The following is a 23,176-nucleotide window of genomic DNA, read 5'->3' as shown; positions in this document are numbered from 1 at the left end:
TTAATTGCTTGAAATTCAAATGTAAAAAATCACCTGCGGCTCACAGCTACTGTATTGGCCAGCACCATGCTGGAGTCTTATCACATTTACTCTCATCACATCCACTTTTCTTCCAAGAGGAGGCTACTTGAGTCGGTAGCTGGGACTGAGGGCAAAGGGAAGGATGGACTGAATGAGGAACTAAACCACAGGAAGAAGCTTGCGCTGGAGGCAAAGAGGGAGTTTCACGGTGTTACCTTCGGGGCGTTCTTCCTCTGCCTACCCTTTCTCAGCCATATCGCAGCCTCCTGATTCTCCACCTTTGCAGGAAATCCTATTTAGGACTATTATTGGATTGGTGCATCAGTTGAACAAGTAATCTATCTTTTGCAAAGGACGGTGCAGTGACGTATGGTGAAGAGCCTGCTGGGGCCAAGATGCTTCCTCTCATGACCCAGGTCACTCATTTTAGATAGCTGGCTTGTGGCAAGTAGATAGGGTTTAGGACCATGGAGTAAGGATTTTTCTCTTAAGGATTTTGAATGCCTTTATTTGTGGAGAGAATCTGTAACTTTCCATTCATGTCTGCAAACCTTTGTCTTAGGCCTGCTATGTCCTAGGCAAGTTCATGGTAGGTACTAGTATCAAAAAGAAAACCCAAGTTCTCTACCCTCAAGAAGAGGCTTGGCCTGACTAGGCCTTTGTTGGTAATGAGACTTGACTAACAGTTTAACAAATGATTGTAGACATGACAGCCTCACCAAAGCATGTTCAGTTTCTTTTGAGTTACTGTAGTAATGTGTTTCTTCAACTGACCACTGTTGAGCGCCGGTTGTATGACAGGTGCCATGATGGGCAATGGGAATTCAAAGGCATGTTTCCTTGCCCAGAAAATCCAGACTCGGGAGGAAGACAGTCATGTAAACTGATAATTGCATGACAACGTGTTGAGTTCAATGTTGGCATTACCTAGGCGATTATAGAAACACAGAGGAGGGCTCCAAAACTCACACCCAATATGATTCCTGTTAAATTGTTAAGTGATTGAATAACAATTTTTTTTTTATAATTTAGTGTTTCGATTACCTAGTTTATCTTTTTTTTTTTCCTGGGAAAAATTCGCCCTGAGCTAACATCTGTTGCCAATCTTCCTCTCTCTCTCTTTTTTTTTTTGACTCCCCAAAGCCCCACTACATAGTTGTATATTCTAGTTGTAAGTCCTTCTGGTTTTTCATGTGAGCCGCTGCCTCAGCATGGCTACTGACAGACGAGTGGTGTGGTTCCGCAACCAGGAACTGAACCTGGGCTGCAGAAGTGGAGCACACCAAACTTTAACCACTAGGCCATCAGGGCTGGCTCTCAGTAACACTTTTCTGAAGGATTCTATGAGGGAATGAAAGCTGAGGAAGTCCACTCTCACAACAGGGTCTTTGCGTCAGACTATCAATGCCACTGCTGAAGACACTGCAATTAACAAGTAACACAAAAGCTCAGGGAATATGAGCTAATGAGACAAAAGGGAGTGAACGTCACAGCTCCAAGCAGCCTACCACAATGACTAGCACATATGGGCACTCAGCAATCAATTGCTCAAGATTTTTGTTTGTTTCTTTGCTTTGTTTTGTTTTATAAGTGTGCTATGGTTTGCGTTATTAAAGAGAAGGGGACATTTTGCATTTTGATACAGGCCAGTTCTTGACTACTTGTACATTGATTATCCTGGGACGTGCTTCCCAGTCCCTTGGTGTGTAACATCTTTGTGGATTTGCAATGAGGAGACCTCTCTTCTCTGCTGACCTTCCACCAAGTCGTCCTGAGTCCAGCTGCCCTGACCATCAGTGCCCCACCCTCCTGGCATCCCTGCGGGAGCCATCACAACCACCTCAACACTTGCTCCCCTCCCCACTAATGTGGAGAGAGCACACTGTTACCAACACCTTGAATCCTTTCAGTCTTCCTTGCTTTTGCTCATCTTTACCATTTACACTTTCCCTTAAATCTAATTTGTATCAATTTATGTTTAAAATGACAGAAGCAATACCTGCTTTAAAAAATTACAGAAGTAAACTTGCTCACTATAAAACTTTCAAAAAATAAAAGTATATGAAAAATATTTCCCTCATATTGCTCCTCCCTTTAGGGAACCACTGTTGAAAATTTAAGTTCTTTTATCCTTAGAGATTTATTGTATGCAGAGGTAATACCTTAAATATATGTGTACATATATATTGCCATATATATACACTTTAAATATATATTAAAGAATATGTATAGCATTTATATGCAAATGTAATTTTAAATAAACATTATATATTTTCCCCAAACCATTATTTTTTAAAAACGTGATACATATTATGCTGAAATTTGCTTTTTCCTGTTAATAGTATGCCATAGGCATTTCTCCACATCATTGCATTTAAATCTATCTCATTTCAACAACTGAATAAACAGTATTTCACTGTAAGGCTCTATCCCAATGTGCCAAATAGGTCTGCAGGTGGTAGGCGTTTTGATTGTTTCTGAGTTTTTGCTATTACACACCATGCTGCAATAAACAGCTTCCTTCATATAGCTCTGCAGATTTGTGACAGAGCATTTCTTTTTGATAAGTTTGTAAAAGTGGAATTTTGAAGTCAATTGACTTGGGTAGACCAAGCTAATAATATTTGTAACTTTTTGCCAATCAGTAGGGGAAAATATCCCATTTATCTATAATTTGTAAGTTTTATCATTAATAAGGCTTAGGGGTTATATTAAATCATTTTGTAAATTACCTATTCTTTGCTCTTTAATTTTTTTTCTTTATATGTTGTAAATATTTTCTTGTGGTGTGTCAGTTTTTTAAAATTTGCTTCTGATGGTTTCACCCTACTAAAGTCTCATATATACATGGGGCTTTTCTGGACTAACAGTTCTATTCCAATGATCTTTGTCATTGAGCTTCAGATATTTTTTGTAGACCTATACATTAAAAAAATGTAAACATCAACTACCACTGTATATATTTATTCCTAAATTATGTATATGGACTTCTGAAAAATGTATTGTTATAATTATAAAATATATAAAAGTAGACTTTTTGAAAAGCTGAATTAAAAAACAAGAATTTTTAGTATCCTACTCTACTACCTAGATGTGTAATCTAGGTGGGCACACCCCACTTTGGAGAGCAGGTTTATATTATCTAGTCCTGTGACCACACTGTAGTATTTTAATCACTGTGGTTTTATAGTATGTTTGATATCTGGTCGGACATTCTCCCTTCGTTATCTTTCTGGTAATTTTGTCCTTGGTAAACTTCAGTTATTCTTCTAGATGAACGTGATCCTTTTCTCAGGACTCCACCCTCCACACCCCCACACTCAAAAGAATTCCTTCTTGTTTGTTGTTAGTTGGCTTCTGCTTTTGTCTTTGCTTCTCCTGTTAAAGGGCTTTGTTAAATGTTTAGATGTCCTTGAATGCCCCTTCCTTTTTAAGAGTGAGGGCAGAGAAAGCAAACTGGAAGTCCTGTGTGCATGAGTGCGGCTCCTGAGCTTTCTGCCTACAAAGAATAGAAATGCCACTGATGCCTCATGGTTTGTCCGGGCATGAACATGACTCCTCTCTCTGCCCCTTGTTCCTTCACTTTCGCCCAGTGCGCCTGCGTAGTGCAGAGGGCAGCTTTGTTGTGGGAAGGAAGTGTCCAAGGAGCCCACCCAGAAGCAGGGTCTCCACCCCGGCCAGCTGGCGTCTTCCGCTAACCCTCCATTCGGTCCAGCTGACCCCTACGTGATCAGTGTGCACTTGCTCTTTTCTCGTATCACACCCTGTCCTGTTTTTCTCCTCTCTTTCTTGTCTTCTTATAACAGGTGATTCCTTAGCTATTTCTCTTGTATTCTTAAATCTTCTTGAGTCTTGGACAGACCTTAAACATCTCTTCTTTCCGTATTTCAGTTTTTCTCAATGTTTTTCCTGCCCCGGCACACCTGAGGAACATGCAAATACCCCTCAATTCAGTGGCTGACTGTCACATTGAGTCTCATGGATGGGCAGTGGGGAGGGATGAGAAAGAGAGAGAGAGAAACAGGTGCAGGTAAAAAGGCCTACAGGTGTGTCTGCTCACACACAGGTTGGGGTGGTGCATACCCTCAAAGTTCTGTCTCTGTTCTTTCTCCTTCATTTTGAAACCCTCTTATTATATTTTCTATGCAACATTTGTTCCGGAGTCTTCCACCATAATTTTGTTCAAACAACCTCAATTTGCAAGTAAATGGTGGAGAGGGAAGAGTGGTACACTGTAGTAGGATATTATTATAACATTTCAAATTCTGCCCTGACATTTTCACCATTGCTCTGTCATAGTCTTTTGTTGAAATTGCATATATTTTGTTCAGGAGGGAAATGAGAGAAGTGCTTTTGTCCAGAATGAGCTGAAATTGTTTCCCAAGTTGTTCTGGAGGTCATGTTTGAAATGACGGTTTGGGACTCTGTGGATTTTAGCTATCCATGTCCTTTCTACTCTGTCTCCAGTTAACATAGACTAAGTGGCTCCTCGTAAAATGCGAACATTCAGTTCCTTTTATTTTACAGTAATATACTAGTCTATTACTGTACTATGTACTAATAATCTACTAATCTTTTACACATCTTTGGTTTTATCTGATTTCTTATGAAAGAGAAAATAGGGGACACAAGTATTAATGGCAGGAAAAACAAGATTGCGTTAATTGGTGGCCAGGATTAATTCATAATATCATATTCTTTATCCTTTGCAGAGAAGGCCTTCAGTTTGATTTTTTCACAAAATGTTGACTACTGAGCCTTCCTTTTGACATCATTTTGGTTTGCCTTCGTATCTTACATTCCGTCCTTGGGCTTCTTAAGTTGAAAAATTTGTGCTTCATTCTAACTGCTATTGGTAGTTTGATAGGGCGATGAATATCTTCTTTCATTTTGCTGTTCTCCAAGATTACTGTGGAACCATGATTATTGAAGGAGAGGAAGCTCCAATTGCCTACACATTGGATGATACCAAACCTGATGGCAGCTATGCTGCCATAATGGGGTAAGGCATGGTTGTTGTGGTGTGGATGCTATTCAGTGTTGACAAGATTACATACTATTAACAAATGTGCCCCAAACTTTGTTAAATAACTTTTTATCCAAAGGAATTATTCTCCAAATCTACCAGTAGAAAAGTTCTTTTTCCCTTTTTTAAAAATAATGTCTTCCAATGAATAAATATTTAGAAAGGAAGTAGAATACCAATAACGTTTTAAAATTTGTTATATTAATTTACTGCTTTATATTTAGTGCTGGGAGTAGATATATTTTGGTAAGCTATCTTTTGCGAAAGCATGATATCAAGAGCTCAGTTAGAGTGTTTTACTAAGAAGGCTTCTTGTGGACAGTGTGTGGGCATCACTGGTATTTTCATGGGATGCTGAGATTTTCTGAGTCCCACTCGGGAGAAGCCAAGGCCCTCCCAGTCCTCAGGTTGGCAAGGAAGACCAGTACAGATAGGGGATGTCTTGGGGGCCAGAACCTGGCCCAGAGGGGTGATTACGTGGAGCAGCAGAAATTGAAATTGGCCCTAGGATATGCGTAAGTTTATTTCAGAGAGAGCCAAGGGTCCTAACATGGAGATCACTTAAGTTCAAGGCAATTATAGGGCTAGAAATGGAGGCGGATTCTAGAAGGCTGGGCACTAGGGAGACACCATCATGTGATAGAATGAAAGAGCAAGGGCTGGATGAAATTGGAAAGGCTCAGACATGGCCTTAGATGAGCATTTGAGACCCAGGGCTCCTTCCTATTTCTCACTACCCATGTCGAGGGAGATGGGTCAGTCATAGTATTACCTTAGGGAGAAACTATGGCCAGTCATCTGTTTTTTGTCCCTTGAATCCCTAAAGCTAGAAGGTGCCTTTCAGTGTCAGAAATGTAATATATAAATAGTAAAACATTGAACATAAAATAAGCTAGTGTATAATTTGTTTCTTCTAGCTGACTTTTAGCTTCTACACTAGCCATATGTATAGCTAAAGAAATGAGGTCAAGATGAAAGCAGCCATTAATTTTCTGCCCTTTTCCTTGTTTCTATGTTTTAGATTTATCCTTTCCCACAAAGCCAGAAAACTGGCCCGTCTTACCAAAGAAGAAAGGTAAGAAAAAGCGTGCCTCTCCTTTCTTCCCTCCCTTTCTTCCTCTGCCCCGTTTTCCTTCCTCCCTACTCCTCCTCCCCCCCTTCCTTTCCTTTCCTTCCTTTCTGCCTTGTGCCTGCCTTTCAATTTTACTTAACTTGTTAACTTAAAGACTGTCTAATAATATGTGTATCCCCCAATGCTATGTGTGTGTTATGTTAATTATAAGGTCTTGTATAAAGGCACAGAGCTGATAACTTAAGTTAACGAGTATTCAGATTAATATTTATTGAGTTTATTGTATGTAAGATACCATGCAAGGAGCTATGGAAAACACAAAAATGGATATAGCCCAGGAGCTGACAATTTCCTTGGGGAGGAGATAACCAGGTAGACAAACGAGTGCATTTCAGGGCAGTCTGTAGTGCATCCTGCATGAATGATGCATAACAATTACAGATTACAGGTACAGAGGGACTAGCTTCTCTGGAGGTGGCAATTTCTTCCAGCAATTAGAATTCACCACTGCCAGTTATTTATTCTGACGCCACCACTGATAACATACTTACCCACTAAGAGCCCCTGAATTACATTATGGCTCATTCCTTCCTCTCCATTAGCATATTCCTTTGTGACTATTACCACCCTTGTGCTTGGCCAGTGCTATGGAGGTCTGATGGGGCCACTCACCTAAAAATGTCCCCACTAGAATATTAAGATCCATGAAGGTAGGAGGTTTTGTCTGGTTGGTTCACTGCTGGATTTGGAACGGTGCCTGGAACAAATCTTTTCCCAATTTGTCTTTCAATCATGTTTACGGCTTATTTGTTTCATACCATAATAAAATTTTAACTTTTTATGAAGTTAAATTTATCAATCTTTTAAATCATGGCTTCTGAATGATCCAGCATTCATAGAAAAGTCTTTCCTATTCCAAGATTATTTTTAAAATTTCCCATTATCTCATTACATTTATAGTTTCATTTATTATATGAAAATCTTTGATCTTTATGAACTATATTTTGGTGTAATAAGTCCTGTAGGAGTCCAACTTTATTTCTTTTATGGGTAGCCATTTGTCTCAGTGCCATTTTATTGAATAATTTGTCTTTTCCTCATGGGTTTAAAATGCCCACCTTTATAATTCTAAATTCCCGTATGTATTTGGTTCTATTTGTGAATTTAGTTTTATTGCTTTGCTCTGTCTGACCATTCCTCTGCACCAAATTATTCCATTTATGTAAAAACAAATTAGAAAGAAACAAAGAAAGAACAATGAGAGAGAGGAGGGAAGGAGGGGGGAGGGAGGAAGGAAAAAATGAAGGAAGGAAAGCAGGAAGGAAGAGAGAGAAGGAGGGAGAGGAAATTAGGCATTTTTAGTTACGTTTGTTCTTAGAAAGAGCTCCTGAATTTTAAATAATAATACTTTTGAAAGTCATTGGCCTAACTCTAAATCATCTTTAAGATCCCCTTTAGCATTATTATTCTGTAAAAATCAGACTCGAAGTAACTACAATTGCATACCTTAATTGACTAATTATGACCTTTGGCTTACGTCCTCTTCCCGCATGAGGCTAAATTTCTTAAGAGCTACCATTTATTGAGCATTTATTATGTACCAGTTATTGGGCTGGGAACTTTATATGCTTTATATCAGTGATTCTCAAACTTAAGAATCATCTGGAAGCTTTGTGAAAACACAGTTGCTGCCACTGTGTTCCTGAGTCAGCCGGTCTGGAGTGAGGCCTGAGAATTTGCATTTCTAACAAGTTCCTGGGTGATGCTGCTGCTGCTGGTCCAGGGACCACACTGTTTTACATTATTGATGAAAAAATAATGTGAGTTTGTTGATGAAACTAAAGCTCTGAGAGCTTAAGTAACCTGCTCAAGACCTCATAGTCTGGAAGAGGCAGCAGCAGAATTCAGATCTCTTCCTGCGCTGCCTTCTTTCCACTCTGCCCTTTGCCTAGTAGTGGCGTCGAGGGAGAAAGGGGAGTGAGCATGGGTGTGTCTGGTTCCTCCTGGAATCTCTAGTGCTTAGCAGACTGACTGACACTTAAGAGGTACACAGTGTTTTCTTGAATGAATGAATAAATTGTCATGTGCCCCCAGTGATGCATTTTAATTTTTGAAAAATTAAAATGAAATGTCACGTGGAAGCAATAGCTCACAATCTTTTTGAACGAGGGGATAGTGCCTCTTTCACTTCCTTCCTGCCTTCATTTTCACTTTTGTCTTTTCCCCCCCTCCTTTCATAGGTTGAAGAAACTTTGTGAGCTGTATGCCAAAGTTCTGGGCTCCCAAGAAGCTTTGCAGGTAAGGCTGCCTCCCAATCCTTTCCTAAGGGAGAAAAAGATCTTGCTTTGTCCTCAAGGGGCCCTTCAGGGATAGGCCCACGCAAATAGGGCTTGAGAGCTCCTGTTTTCCCTCATATATTCTCAGAGTGGTCTGCATAGGGCTGGTCAACGTATAAATTGTCCCAGAGAGTATGGGCCCTGGGTGTATTGGTGACCGCTCAGGGACCCTGCAACATTGTTGTATTTCAGGCGGTGCTATGCTTGTCCCTGAGTTCTGAGCTCTTCCTAGAGCACAGCATTGGACTACTCTGCTCCCAGCTCTGTCAGTGGGTAAAAGAGGGGAGCTTCTGCTACCCTCAGTGAGCTCCTAGATCCTAGCAGCCATGATGGGGATGAAAAGAGCTTTCTCCTTCTCTGTTGATCTTGTAAAGAGACCAGAGTCTCATCTGTGTACATAAACTAGCATAGAAGCACTCCCTAACACTCACCCAACCCTGCACTGTCTCGCAGGTAAAAATAGGGTGGCCTGCCTCCCTCCTGCACATCCTTTTTGCCTTGTTTTATCGTTGAACATTAGGGGTGTAGGGAAGACACGTGGGTTGACTCAAGGTGAACCCTGTCAGCTGAGTTTCCTAGGCACCTTTGGAAGTAGCCTAAGGAAACTGTGATCTTCAAGTGAAACCAGTAGCACCCCTCAGTTGGTCAGAGGAGGGATGGGGTGGGGTAGGCAGTGTGGTAGGGGCATCTGGTGACAGTCAGAGGGCCCAATGTGCTTATAACCAGTAGCCATGACCGCCTCCCTCATCAATGTTTAAAGCAATGGATTGGTGTTCTCTTTACATTCACCAGCCTGCTGGGTTTTAAATGTTTTGACATGGATTAAATCACCTTTTGAAAGAGATGATTAAATCCTGTTTTCCGTGAAGCATTTGAAGACAGTGGAGACCGATATACAAATGAGCAGTTAAAGCGTGAGAAAAATCTAACGAGGGGGCTAAGAATGTTTAACTTGTTAAGCCTCTTGCATCCAAATCTCTGCGGTGCATGCCATGCCCTAGTTGAGCAGCTGCTTAGCTTAGTATTATTACTCTAACGCTTAATCTTGCTCAGCTTCGCAGTGGCTTGCTTCCTCCTAGTCAAGTTGCTATGGCTTTTGAATTTGTCATTTTCGTTCATTCTTTTAAAGCAAGATTTTTTTTCCTGCACTTGGAATAGGTGAAACACGTGCTCTTGAGGATTTTTCAAGTTCTTTCTCAGCAAATGAACAAGATGATGAATTGATTGGTTTGGAGAGAAACGGTCCTAATGAGAAATGTGTTTTGATTCATTTTTTGCTCTCCTATACCACTGAGCAAGTTTAATTCTGAGTGTAGCCTCTAGGCTCAAGGGTAGTTAGTGTGAGTGAAGTAGCAGAACCAGAAATGTATGCACACTAAAAGAGTCATTTTACATCTGTTAAAAATTACTGGTTTGGGGCCGGCCCCATGGCTGAGTGGTTAAGTTTGCTCACTCCGCTTCGGCGGCCCAGGGTTCGAATCCTGGGCACGGACATGGCACTGCTCATTAGGCCACATTGAGGCAGCGTCCCACATGCCACAACTAGAAGGACCCACAACTAAAAATATACAACTATGTACAGGGAGGATTTGGGGAGAAAAAAAAAGCAGGAAAAAAATTACTGGCTTTTCTGTTTAAAAATGCTGTTCAGGAGATTTTACCCTGGTAGATACTCAAGCTTTTTTGAAATTACGTTCTGAGACACTCTCAGTCAGCAGTGTCTTGTAATTGGAGATTCCTTCAACAACCTGGGAGATAGTTATCTGGGAACCCCAGTTAGAGAGGAAAGCAATTGTTCTCAAATTTCCAAAACAGTTGGTCATTTTTAATTTGGGAAAGTGTCTTTTTCTAAGAAGAATGTGGATGATGATTGCTAATGCTACAATTGAGTTGCTCCTGTCCTTGTTTGCTCTTGGCGTTGAAAGGGGCACTTGCTCTACTCTTGCTTTGGTGTCTGTTGTGTGGAAGGAAACAAGTTCTTGGAGCAAGGAAAGGTGAAAGATGAAGTCCAATCTTTCTTCTGGCTGGAAACAGCCAGAGAAGAGTGCTCACGAGGTGGTTGTCACCCTCAGATGCAGAAGGAAGAGGGCTGGGCATGAGGCAGGGAACAACCCTAGAGGCCTGGAGCCACTTATGCCTCTCGGGCATGGCCTTGTGCTTTGTAAATAAGATAGGGTACAAATGACTATCTAAAGTCCCATGTGTGACTGTGAATTTTTTAAATAAGACAGTTTTTCAAAATCTATTTTTGAACTAACGTTTTTCTCTTTAAACTTGCCACGTTGATTTTATCTTTTCAAAATAATGCTTAATGATAATGTTTATGTTTAGTTATTTTAATAAAGAGCTTGAGCTTTGCAAGATCTCAGCTAATTTTTGCCTGTTCATGGCAAAAACATATTTTCAGGCCAATGGTTTTTGCATGTACCACCATCGACAGAAGTGCCTATATCCTGCAAAAATATTAGTTCGTCTAACTTCCCTTAACAAACCTCACTTCTACGAGAAACATGAATCTGGTCATCCTTTTTCCTTGATAGACATGTTTTTCTGCTTTTTCCTGCTCCACTCACTCGGTAAACATAAATCCTTTTTTAAACTTGCCTTGAAACCGTTAGCACTGCAAACTTCTCAATAGGTAAGACTAATTTAAAAATGGAACTAGACAATTGCAATTTATGATCAGCACTTGAGACATGAATGAACCAAGTGAGAAAACTTTCTCAAGTCAGAACTTCTTAAAAGTTTATCACCAGGGACATTTACCTGCCCAAGGACATATCTCTAAAAACATCAGGATAATAAGGCTCTACTTCAGGCATATATTGGTTCTCCAATATAAAGCGGACAAGACTGTGATTTATTCTAGACTAGATAGCTTCCTGTGAGTCTTCTTTGAGTTTTTTTTGTTCTGTCTTGCAGCCGGTGCACTATGAAGAGAAGAACTGGTGTGAGGAGCAGTACTCAGGGGGCTGCTACACAACCTACTTCCCCCCAGGGATCATGACTCAGTATGGAAGGTAGAGTAAACATATACTAAGCTCTAAGTGAAATTCCCTGAGCCTGAATCCAAACTTTAAATAGGTTCATGTAGCTCTTATCCTGTTTCTTGCAAATGCTAAAAAAAAAAATCCCCAATTTCCTTTGTATCTTGTGAATCTCATGAATGAAGTCATCTTAATTCTGCATCATGGTGGTGCCTTTCACTCTCAATTCCTCTGAAGGAGCAATCCCAATCACTATAACCAAAGAAGGTTGCAGCATAGGAATTGGAATTTAGACGGTCAGCAGGTTCACTTATATTGTCAGAAGTATCTTAATACTGAGTTTAGAGCTCAGTAAAACTTCCTCAAATGGAACTGTGTAAGCTCCAACATGGCTACAGCATTATAAAAGCAAAATGAGTTCTAGACTCGGAATGAAGGGACTTGCATTCCAGTCCTGATTCTACCAATAACCAACTTTGGTATCATAGACAGGTCACTTGTCCTCTCTGAACCTCACTTTCCTTAGCAGGTAAATAAAAAGGACAAGATGGCATACAAAGACAGCAAGCAGCATGTTAATGAGAGCATGAGTTATTTTCTAACATCTTTATTGAGATATAATTCACTTACCATACAATTCACCCATTCAACACACACAATTCATTGACTTTTAACATTCACAGTGCTGTGCATCCAAGGATGACTCATTGGTGTTTAGTTAATTGTATTTGTTGACAGCAACAAGGTATGAATGATTGCTGTAACAGTAATTATTATGACCATTATAGTAATACTAAACCAAGCAATAATTTGATGCCAGGAGCTCAATCGGAACCAAATGGGAAATGTAGAGTAGTGAGTAAAAGCCGTTGAGAGTGTGCAATAAAAAGAGGGTTTGAGTAAATGTAAATGGCTAATCAATCTGTCCATGAAAGCTGGTCAGAGAAGGATTAAAACCCACTTGTGAGAAGATACATAATGACTTGGGTTAGCACTTTCTTTATCTTCCTGACAATGGCAAAATATCATCTACGAGAACATTCTGGGGCCAGAGGGCACCACCTGATTAGCTCCTGGGTCATTAAGTTAAGTTTTAGATATAGTGAGTACAGGATGTGCCAGTATTAATTGTTTCATTCCCCATTTATTGGTTAAGTGCCAACCATTTGCCGAGCAGTCTGCTGAAAACGTCCTTATGGAGAAAAGCCCTCCCTGCTGTGAAAGAGCTAACAGTGTTGGGGGCTGGGATTGGGCTGGGGAGAGGAAGGAATATCAAAGATTGACTCTAACGTACTGTGGTAAGCACTCTAGTAGAGGGGCGTAGAAATACCATGGGGGCCCAGGGAGGGACGGGCTAGCCTTACCTAGAGAAATCTAAGGATTGTAGAAGGCAGAGAAAGGCTATAGGGGAATGCACTCTAGGCAGGTGGAACTGTAGGAGCAAATGCTTGGAATCCTACCAGGTCATGAAATGTCTGGGGAAAAGTTCTGCATGGCTGGGCTCTGGGTGATATTGAGAATGGAATGGAGAATCAGAAAGATAGATAGAATCCTTTGCCACATATAATACATTCAGGAATACAAAACTTAACCTTTCAACAGAGAAAAGCCAATCAGAGCATTACTTTTGTTTTTGGTTTTGTGATGTGATTAGATTTCTGACCACGGAGTGGCAAGTTTCACGCTCAATCCCATAAGGAGTGTCAGGAAAATGCCTTTTGGGCAATGGGGTAGGGGGAGCAAAAAGGACACTCACCTGCACTGGTCTGACCCTGACCACTTGAGAGAAGCAAGATAAATCTCATTGTATCAGGCATGGGTGGTGACAAGTGATGTCCTTTTTCATCTTTATTCCTTCCCAAGGACATGAGTCAGGCTTCATATCACTAGCTTCCATTTGTAGGGTAGAAACTAAGGCACAGCATATCTTAGTGACATAACTCCCAGCCTGAGTAAGGACTACCGGCCCACAGGGCTTCCCTTGACCCTTCAGGTCCATGACCTTTGGGATACTACAAGGAGTTTTACTTCATGGCTCTGGAAATACACAGTAAATGTTCTGCTTCTAGATGGAAGACAGAGGATACCATTGACAGTACAACTTTAGTAAAAAAAATAAACACACATTTCTTAAGGAATTTTACTTCTGGATAGACTGAAAAACTGATTATAGCGATTAAGCAGTAAAACACATAAGCAAGTATTTTACTGCACCAAGCTAAGAGAAACACCCATTTTGTGAATATATACTAAATATTCACTCACCTGCAAAAGAAGGGGCAGGGATTTTTCTTCTCCAGCTGTTGGACTTTTTTCCCCCCAGGGAAAGATTTCCACATGACAGGTGGAGGAAAAATATCTTTGTCTATTTGAAATTAATTCTTGGTTTTTACATTTTTACATTCCACTTGTTAGTGTGATTGGTTCTCTAACTTTATTCTCTTTTCTAATATTTAAATCTAGGATTTGGCCAGGCCTCCCAGAGGTTTCCAATTTGGGGTTAGTTCCCTCTGTTTGAAAAAAGTGACCATGTGGAGAAAGCAACTTTGTTTAATGAACATGGAGAAAGCAAATTTACCTTCTCTTGCGGAACCCTTCTTGAGTACCCTTAGGTTCTCCGGCCCATGCCGGCTATGGATCATTCCAGATTATTCCATGTATTATTATCAGTATTCTATAATATCTTCTCTTTTATTTTCTATTGCTTTTTTTCTTGATGGCTACAATAAGGCCTGGTGAAGGAAAACCTATCAATTCAAGTCAGCTGTTTGGTTTTCTGATCAAAGGCCTGGTGGTGCGCAGTATTTACAAAGATAGAGCATGAGTGTCAGCTATGGACATCCACATCCCTTACCTGATATAATGCCAACCTGGGATAGGATGAATAATATGTTGACGCTGCTTCCCTTATGGTATTTTTGTCAGGGTAATGACAAACTGCCCCTCTTAGAAGCCAAGTGCTATGACACTTCTGTCCCTTTGTGTAGCATATGAGTCCTTTTTGTTAAGTAGTGATGATGATACACTAGGCAAAGCATAAAGGATAAAAGCAGAGACCTTGACATCTGGCAGACCTAGTTCAAACCTAGCTCTGCTATTTTCTAGCAATGTGGCTTTTGGCAAGTCACCATACATTTCTCCAAGCCTCGTGTGTAAAATGCGGTAATGATAATGGTAGCTATGTCATAGAGTTCTTTAAAAAGATTAAAGATATAATTCAATAGAGGGAAGAAGTATAACCGAGTGGTTAAGGCTGTGGGTTCTGGACTCAGATGGCCTATGTTCAAATACCAGCTCAGCCACTTACTAGCTGTCACCTAGAGCAGATTACTTTGTCTTTGTTGCTGGTTAGATTCCCGAAGAAGCAGACTCTGAAACAAAGATTAGCATATAGGATATGTATCAGGGAGAACCCTTGGTATCAACACTTGTATAAATGAGAGGAAGGAAGCAGGAGTGGGCAGAGGGAGAGGTTGAGCTGTGATGCAGTTCCAATGAAGGCCTCAGCTGACCCCACAGGGAGCTCTGGAGCTAAGATGCCCCTTAAGAGTTGTTCCAAGTTGGATTGAGGGGGTCAGGTCTTTATAGCCCTGTGATAATCAGTCATTGGATGCAACTGCTGCTGGAAGGAAGCATGACTTTGAGTGAGGCAATTTTCTTCAGTGGAGACAATCTCCAAAGAGGACTGATATCAGAAGGCCATCTTTGGCAGCACTCCCAGCAGCTGGGAATAAGTCCTTCATTCTTGAAGGGGGTCTGGGCAGTGCACCACAATGTCCACCACAGTCTCTGTATCTCCATATTCTCATCTGCAAAATGGGGGTAATAATAGTACTGACCTTATAGGGTTGTGAAGATTAATACACTTAGAAGAGTGCTTGGCACCCAACAAATACTAACTTTTATGATGTAATATAGTAAAACTCTTAACATGGGTAAAGGTAAGTGCTCAGCGAATGGTAGTTTTGGAGCCATAGTCCGACTCACAGATTTGTTGCGTGTTAATGACGGAAAAGGTCTTAGAAATCATTGGACCATACCATTTAAGAGATGGGGAAGCCAGAGCTCAGTGAGAGGAAGTGATTTGCCAGATTCATTGGTGGAATACCAGGTAGGGAACTGGGGGCACGTGTTGCCTTGCTCAGAGCTGGTGACTACATGACTGGGCTCATACAATCCCTCACTTCATATAGGGAAAGCAAATACACACTCCATTGATGTCAGTCCATTTATCTGTTAGCTCTTGGTGCAGGAGTGGACTTTGGCTTTTACTTCATTTTGTCTGTGACAAGGATCATGCAAGAGCTAGAGGAAGCTATGAACGTTATTCCATTGTTGACAATGTACTCCTGATGTTTAGAATCTGAGAAGAAGCTGACCAGCCTTGGTCTTCATGGGAAGGCTCTTCTCTGGCTCTCTGAGACTGACCACTTTTACCTCTTTGCTTTTGTTTCAAGGGTTCTACGCCAGCCAGTGGGCAGGATTTATTTCGCAGGCACCGAGACTGCCACACACTGGAGTGGCTACATGGAGGGGGCTGTGGAAGCCGGGGAGAGAGCAGCCCGAGAGGTAGGGCCTGGGGTCACAGGCTGTGGGGAAGGAGGCAACTCATGGGCCTGACAAGCAGGTCAAAGATGTCTGAGATCCTGGAGACCAACTCTCCAGCAACCTCCATCTGAAGACATATGAAACACCATTTTAACAGTAGTCTCAGGTGAAGTGAACACCTTAACCTAGAAGTAACAATGAAAATATCTATCATGTCACCCAAGGTAAAAAGAGCCCATGGGGCAAAAGATCACTCCAGCTATCCTTGAGAGAGAACCTAGGTCTAATATTATAGAACCAAGCAATTTATATTGGGGCTCAGAATTCATTTATATATTTCCCAACAATTCCTCTGATCTCATCTCTATCAGGGCGTGTTCACAACTACTAAATTTTATGGGGAGCCCAATGGTTGGAGCTTCTTACACCATAAATGAAAGACCTTTTGGAGCCTTTTAAAGGTTAAGTGGACTATGTTGGCTTTAACCCTGGGGTTTTTGATGAATATCCCAAGAGACATTCAGTTGGTCCTTTATTTAAAGAGCAGTTTAGGAGAAAGATGGTGTCACTTTCGTTATTTGCCAAGGTACTCTTTTTTTCAGATCCTGCATGCCCTGGGGAAGATCCCAGAGGATGAAATCTGGCAGTCAGAACCAGAGTCTGTGGTAGGTTATATTTTATTTCGTGAATTTAAATCTCTTTCCTCTAAAAACAATTATTTGCGAAAGAACACACTTGTATATGTTCACATACCTTTCTCTAAGTGATTCAATCCATGAATATTTAAACAGATACCCTGGATTAGGGTAGAGGTGAGAGATTTAGAAGAACTTTAATAAATTTGTAGCTTCCACATCCATTGCAGATTATTAGGAAAAAATATGATTTTTGTTTTGGTCAGAGAGTTCTAGGCATTAAGAACTCAATAAATGCACGATGAATAAATCTCTAGCCTGCTGATTCTCAGCAGGGGGTAGGAAATGAGAGGAAGATATGTCAGCACCCCCTGTCCCGGGGCAAAGAGTTGGAATGAAATGGAGCAGATTTAGATTAAAAATGCATTTTCAATATATGCGCTATCATTTTATGATAAAACCCCAGGAAGTTTTCCTGACTGGAAGGAAGGACACATAGAGGATAGAGTGAAATGCATTGTAGAGGACAGGGGTCAAAAAGGTCAAAGTTATTTCTCTATCAAGTGTGAAGTCAAAAAGAATAGCCCTGCCAGTCCAAGTCATTCTCTTAGTGCTTCCGTCAGAGGTGGGAGGAGGGCTGAGTGGACCGTAGATTCATTCAACTTGACAAGTATTTATTGCGCACCTACTCTGTGTCAGCCACAGTGATAAGGGTACGGCAGTGCTTTCACAGAGCTCAACATGTGGTAGGGGAACAGATGATAACCAAAAAGGACAAGTGCAATGAAGAAGACACGCTGAGAATGTAAAAAGAGGGTCCCATCTTAGCTTGGGAGCGCAGGAGAGGCTCCCTGAGGAAGTGAGATAAAAACTGAGACTTGAAGGATGAGTCAGAATAAGTTAAGTGTAAAAGGGCCACTAGGAATTGGGGATAAGTGTTCTGAGCAGAGAGAACATTATGTTTAATGGCCTAGTGGTTGGCAAGAGTGGGTCATGTTCAGAGAACTGGAGGAAATACAGACTTTCTGGAGCAAAGTGCACAAGCCCTGTACTGACACCAGATGTTCTCTGAACCCAGGATGTCCCTGCGCAGCCTATTACCACGACCTTCTTGGAGAGACATTTGCCCTCTGTGCCAGGCTTGCTGAGGCTGATTGGATTGACCACCATCTTTTCCGCAGCTGCTCTTGGCTTCCTAGCCCACAAAAGGGGGCTACTTGTGCGGGCCTAAAGAGAGGGCACCTGTAGCTGCATCCTCTTCTTACTCTACTGGGTATGTGGGTTTGGGGAAGGGGTTGCGATAAAGTTCCATGAAGACATAAAGACTGATGAGTGAGGAGGGGAGCTTGAAGCTATGTCAGACTTCAAACCACAGGAAACACAGTATCTCTTTGTCCATTTTTGGCCCTTGCTTATTCTCCCTTACTTGGTTTAGCACTCTGTCTCACCCATTTCCAAGCTTACTGCCCCCAGAATCTTTACAGTAGTTAAGCAGGCTTGTTTAAGGTTCTTGCTGTCCCACGACACACCTTGCCCATGCACAAAAAACTAGTTTTTCCCATCTCTGTGGCTTTGTGCTTGTCCTTCTTACCTGTGACATCTTCATCTTCCAAGTTCTCTGTATTTGTCCTTAGAATCCTGTATTGTTACAGCTGGAAGACCTTAGAGACTGTCTAGTCCTCATCTTCTGTTTTAAAGTTGAGCAAACTGAAGCCGAGAGACGTGGAACTTGTGTCCAAGGTCCACAACAAGCTACTGATATTTTGGGGACTAGCATATAGGTCTATTGCTTTTCCCACCTCCCAGAATGCATCTCCCAGTCACTCTCCTCCACTCCCTGCTGTAGTTGCTGATGGTGTCCCTTTCTGTGGGTTTAATCTGTACTAAGTTGTTTTGCACTACTCAGATGCTACTCATCTTATTCAGTCTTATTGTCTTGTGCAATGTGTCTTCAGCTGATTTTCATCTTTTTGAGGAGAGGAATCTTGTATTTTCTTCCTTTTGTATCCTCCATTATGTCTGGCTACAAAGATCAGTACACATTTGGGCAATTAAAAATAAAGTTGATTGACCAGATGTCTGTTGTCTTTTCTTTTTGGGTAATGACTTTCAAAGCTTTGACAGATCAAATCAAGATCTAGTATTAGGCATATAATTGTGACTTTAAAGCATTCAGTCAAAATTTCCTTGAAGCCCAGATGATGCATGCATTTTGATTGCACCGTCCATCATGGGTAGCATGCGTGTGAGCACTTGGTAAATGATTTATAATGATTTGATAAGGATGCTAAAAGACAGAGCTCCTTGCTTTCACCTCCCCAAAAAACTGTCAAAATAATTGACATATTAATAAGCAAGATGCTTTAGCTATTAAGATAATTATAATATTTCAGTTGACCTTTCACATTCCTTATCAGTACAAAAAACTTTTTACTGGGTACACTCATTAATTTAAAACTACAGTTTCACAGTCCATTAAATCCTATTTGAACTCCTTTTTAAATGATATCATCATTTCAAACTACTCATACCTCTCAACTCCCAAGGTCAGTTTTTATCAGGATATAGTTTAAATCTATAAATGACCATTTTCACACAGTTCTTTGGAAAACAAAGCTTATTATTCTTAGCATAAGTGAAATTTAAGAAATGCCCCGGGATTAATCAATAATAGTATAGAGTTCTGATTTTACAGGTGCATTTACATTCATAAATTTATAGGAACTTTAGAGAATAAATGAGGAAATTAAAGAACCCACTAAGACTGTCTTTGTATTTTGTTTTTTCAATCTGCCTAAAAATGTAATCTACTTTACATAGGGGTATCTTCTTGAGCATGCTCCCTCCAAAAAAATGTCCCCCCCAAAGTCATCACGTTACTACATACCTCCAACACATCCATCAAGAAAGAGTCAAATAGGGAAATGTAAATCAGAACCAAAATGAGATATCACCTCACACCTGTTAGAATGACTATCATCAAAAAGACAAGATAACAAGTGCTGAGGAGAATGTGGAGAAAAGGGAACCCTCAGGCACTGTTGGTGGGGTTGTAAGTTGGTTCAGCCAGTATAACAAACAGGATGGAGATTTCTCAAAAAATTAAAAATGGAACTACCCTATGATCCAGCAATTCCACTTCTGGGTATATATCCAAAGGAAATGAAAACACTGTCAAAGAGATATCTGCATCCTCCGTGTTCATTACTTACATTATTGTAAGCATTACTTACAATAGTCAAGACATGGAAGCAACTTAAGCATCCATCAATGGATGAATGAATAAAGAAGTTGTGGTATATATATAAGTACACAATGGAAAATTATTTAATAAATATTAATATTATTTAAAAGGAGGAAGTCTTGCAGTTTGCAACAACATGGATGGACCTTGAGGTCATTATGCTAAGTGAAATAGAGAAAGACAAATACTGCATGGTATCACTTATATGTGGAACCTAAAAAAAACCCCAAAAAACCAAACTCATAGAAAAAGAGATAAGATTTGTGGTTACCAGAGGTTGAGGGGTTGGGGGAAGGGGAACGAACATGGTCAAAAGGTACAAACTTCCAGTTATAAGATAAATAAGTACTAGGGATGTAACATACGACATGATGATTATAGGTAACACTTTGTTGTTAGTGCCCTCAGGTTGACTTTGTCGTTAGTGCCCTCAAGTCGATTCCAAGTTCTAGCAACCTGAACTCTGACTGTTCTTTTTGCGCCATCCTCTCACCTTCCTGTGCTCTATCAGACAATGCTCTGCTGCTATTCATAGAGTTTTCATGGCTGATCTTTTCAGAAGTGGGTGGCCGGGTCCTTCTTCCCAGTCTGTCTTAGTCTGGAAGCTCTGCTGAAACCTGTCCACCATGGGTGACCCTGCTGGTATCTGAAGTACTGGCGACATAGCTTTCAGCATCACAACAACATGCAGCCGCCACAGTATGACAACGGACAGACGGGTGGTGTGGTTCCCTGACTGGGAAGTGACCCCAGGCCACGGCAGTGACGGCACTGAATCTTAACCCCGTGACCACCAGGGCTGGCCTGTAACATTGCTGTATGGTATATATGAAAGTTGTTAAGAGTAGATCTTAAGAGTTCTCATCACAAGGAAAAAAATATTTTTGTCTTTTTCTTTTTTGTATATGAGGTGATGGATGTTAACTAAACTTATTGCGGCAACCATTTCATGATATATGTAAGTCGAGTCATTATCCTGTACACCTTAAACTTTTACAGTGCTGTGTGTCAATTATATCTCAATAAAACTGGAAAAAAAAGACATTGAATGAAAAAAAATGGAAGAGTCAAATAAGGAATTACCTTCTCCAGAAATCTCCTGCTCCTGTACCCTTCATCCTCCAGCTGGGTGAGGTGGCCCTCTTCTTTGTTCTCCCAATGCCAGCACTCACCACATGACATCGCAATTATGCCATCTTGTTAAATTACGTGGTTTACCTGAGGTGCTAAGTTCCATTACATATCACTTACCAAGGTAAATCCTGAGGTAGAGAAAAATGGGAAACTTTAAAGGCAAGACCTAAAAACCAGTTTCTTCTCTATTGAAACTCCTCACCAGTTTTGAGGGTATAAGAAGAGTGGGGAGGGGTTTTTGAAGGGGGAGATTTGTGAAGAGATCTCTTCAGAACTGCCACGCTCTGAGTCTAAGTCACCCTAAAGGGGAGGGACAGCATGCTACCTTCGCATCCCAAGTCTAATGAGAGGGGTTTCTGGGAGACCCCTTTGAGAGCTTGACACACTCCTGAGGAATCTAATGCCTTGGACCCTGCTCAAGATGCTTTTGACCAGAGAGTGAGGGAATGCCACAGAGATTGCCAGAAAACAGAAGCAGAATGGGAGTCAAATTGACTAACCAAAAGAAATTTACTGCCTGTGTTGGGGTAGTCAGAGTCAGAAAGGGCTAGCTTGAGAGTCTCTGAAAAAACCCCACAAGTGTCCCCACAAGAGTCAATTCTCATGACAGCCAGGCCCAGAGCGTATAAAACTATCTTACAAGAGGACCCATCAAGTAGGAATGTTCTGAAAGCTCCTTTCTCTCCTCTCTTTCCATGCCCAACCCTGAAGTCCCGGAATCCACAATAGACAAGCTAAGCAAAGAGTAGAGGAGGAGAGGAAAAGTTAACCACTGGCTTCTGTGAGATGGCACAACAGCCCCTGAAGCTGGTCCTATTTGGACGAGGGGAGAAAGTCAAACTCTAAGTCACGTTCAGAGATTTGAAGTTCCACAATATTGGACATTCAAATTATTGAATTGAAACTGTGGTTTGTGACTTAAAGAAAACTTAAGATTGCGTTTAACTTAGGAGTGATTGATAGAGTCATAGAGCTGCCAGGGTTTTCAAATGCAAGAAGAGGAGAAACTTCCCTCACTGAACAGTGGAAAATAAATAAAACTGTGATTTCTTTACATCGCATTCAATGCACTGGTGTTATTATCATCTGTTCTTCAGAGCAGAGACTGTTTTCCATTCATCTTTTCATCTTCTATATCTCCTATGGTGCCATCATAGTGTCTCAAAAGATAAATGAATGGATTCCTGTCATTTTCATTATCATTCTGGATTTCACAATCCTGTTATAACAATCCTGTTATACCTGTTTACTCTTTGTAATGAGTGCTTCTGTGCCCTCTTTTGCAGAGAGCTAATTTTCATTTTTCATCATACTCATTTTGAAAGTGTCAGTTGTCTTCTTGACTATATTTTAGTTGAGGTAGCACTAATACCTGTTTGGTCCTGTTTCCTTCTTGAGTAGATTCATGAGTCTAAATCAGTGATTCTCAACTGAGGGTGCATACCAGAATTACTGGGGTACTTTGGAAAGACTCATGTGCCTAAGCTTTACATGGAGAGTTTAATTTAGCAGGTCAGGCAGAGAGAAAGTGTTTTCATGGAGCTTCCCTGTGATGGTCTTAGCCAAGGGCTAAGAATCACTAGTTCAAAGGTAGAGTAGCGCTTGGAGATCCTGGAGTTGAGTCCTTCTCATAGGACTGCTGCTCTGCCTCCATTTTCTTTCAGGTATTCAGCTATATCGGAGTGAAAAGAAGATGCTCATAAAATACTTGGAATAAAAGGAAATGGTTTTGCTCTCTGAAGATTACTCATTAATTCAACGAATTAAAGAGTAAGACATGTTTCCTGGATCATAGGAACCCCTTGTACAAAGAAAGACTATCTTAATTGGAAAGCATGGTTGTCTTAGACTAGATGCCCCCCTAAAAGCAGAGCCTCAAACGAGGGTTTTATGCAGATAATTCAATTTGGGAAGTGATCTCAGGGAGCAGAAGTAGGACTAGGAGGAGGGAAACGGGGAAGGAGGGAAAGACAATCCAAGGGTGCGTTATTGAATTGGTCACTGCTGTGGGCTACTGGGGACAAGTCCTGCCAGGGACCTTCTGAGGATCCGCGCAGAATGTGGCTCAGAATAGATCACCCGAGGGAACCAAAGAAGGAGGCGTTTGTCTCCCATTGATCAGAGTTTTCCCTGGAGTGTTAATTTCCTTACTCTTCCAGGTTTGCCTGTGTAT

At 41.0% G+C, this 23,176-nt stretch overlaps 1 protein-coding gene across 3 annotated transcripts in view; it reads left to right on the top strand.

Moving 5' to 3' along the window:
• The window catches only part of MAOB (monoamine oxidase B), a 111,835-nt gene extending 93,134 nt beyond the window's left edge, over positions 1-18,701 (top strand). For 2 of the 3 annotated variants that reach the window (XM_070256572.1, XM_070256571.1), the window contains 7 exons: positions 4,927-5,023; positions 6,069-6,122; positions 8,360-8,417; positions 11,378-11,475; positions 15,900-16,011; positions 16,593-16,655; positions 17,704-18,701. In XM_070256572.1, coding sequence (XP_070112673.1) covers positions 4,927-5,023; positions 6,069-6,122; positions 8,360-8,417; positions 11,378-11,475; positions 15,900-16,011; positions 16,593-16,655; positions 17,704-17,856 — 635 coding nt within the window. In that variant the 3' untranslated portion in view covers positions 17,857-18,701. The remainder of the gene's footprint in view (positions 1-4,926; positions 5,024-6,068; positions 6,123-8,359; positions 8,418-11,377; positions 11,476-15,899; positions 16,012-16,592; positions 16,656-17,703) is intronic. The other variant, NM_001081833.1, reaches the window with a different exon arrangement.
• The last annotated feature ends 4,475 nt before the right edge of the window (positions 18,702-23,176 follow it).

This window comes from Equus caballus, chromosome X (assembly GCF_041296265.1).
Source record: "Equus caballus isolate H_3958 breed thoroughbred chromosome X, TB-T2T, whole genome shotgun sequence".
Classification (NCBI taxonomy): Eukaryota; Metazoa; Chordata; class Mammalia; order Perissodactyla; family Equidae; genus Equus; species Equus caballus.
The sequence above is the reverse complement of the archived record's forward strand: the minus strand, read 5'-3'. Positions and strand labels throughout refer to the sequence as shown.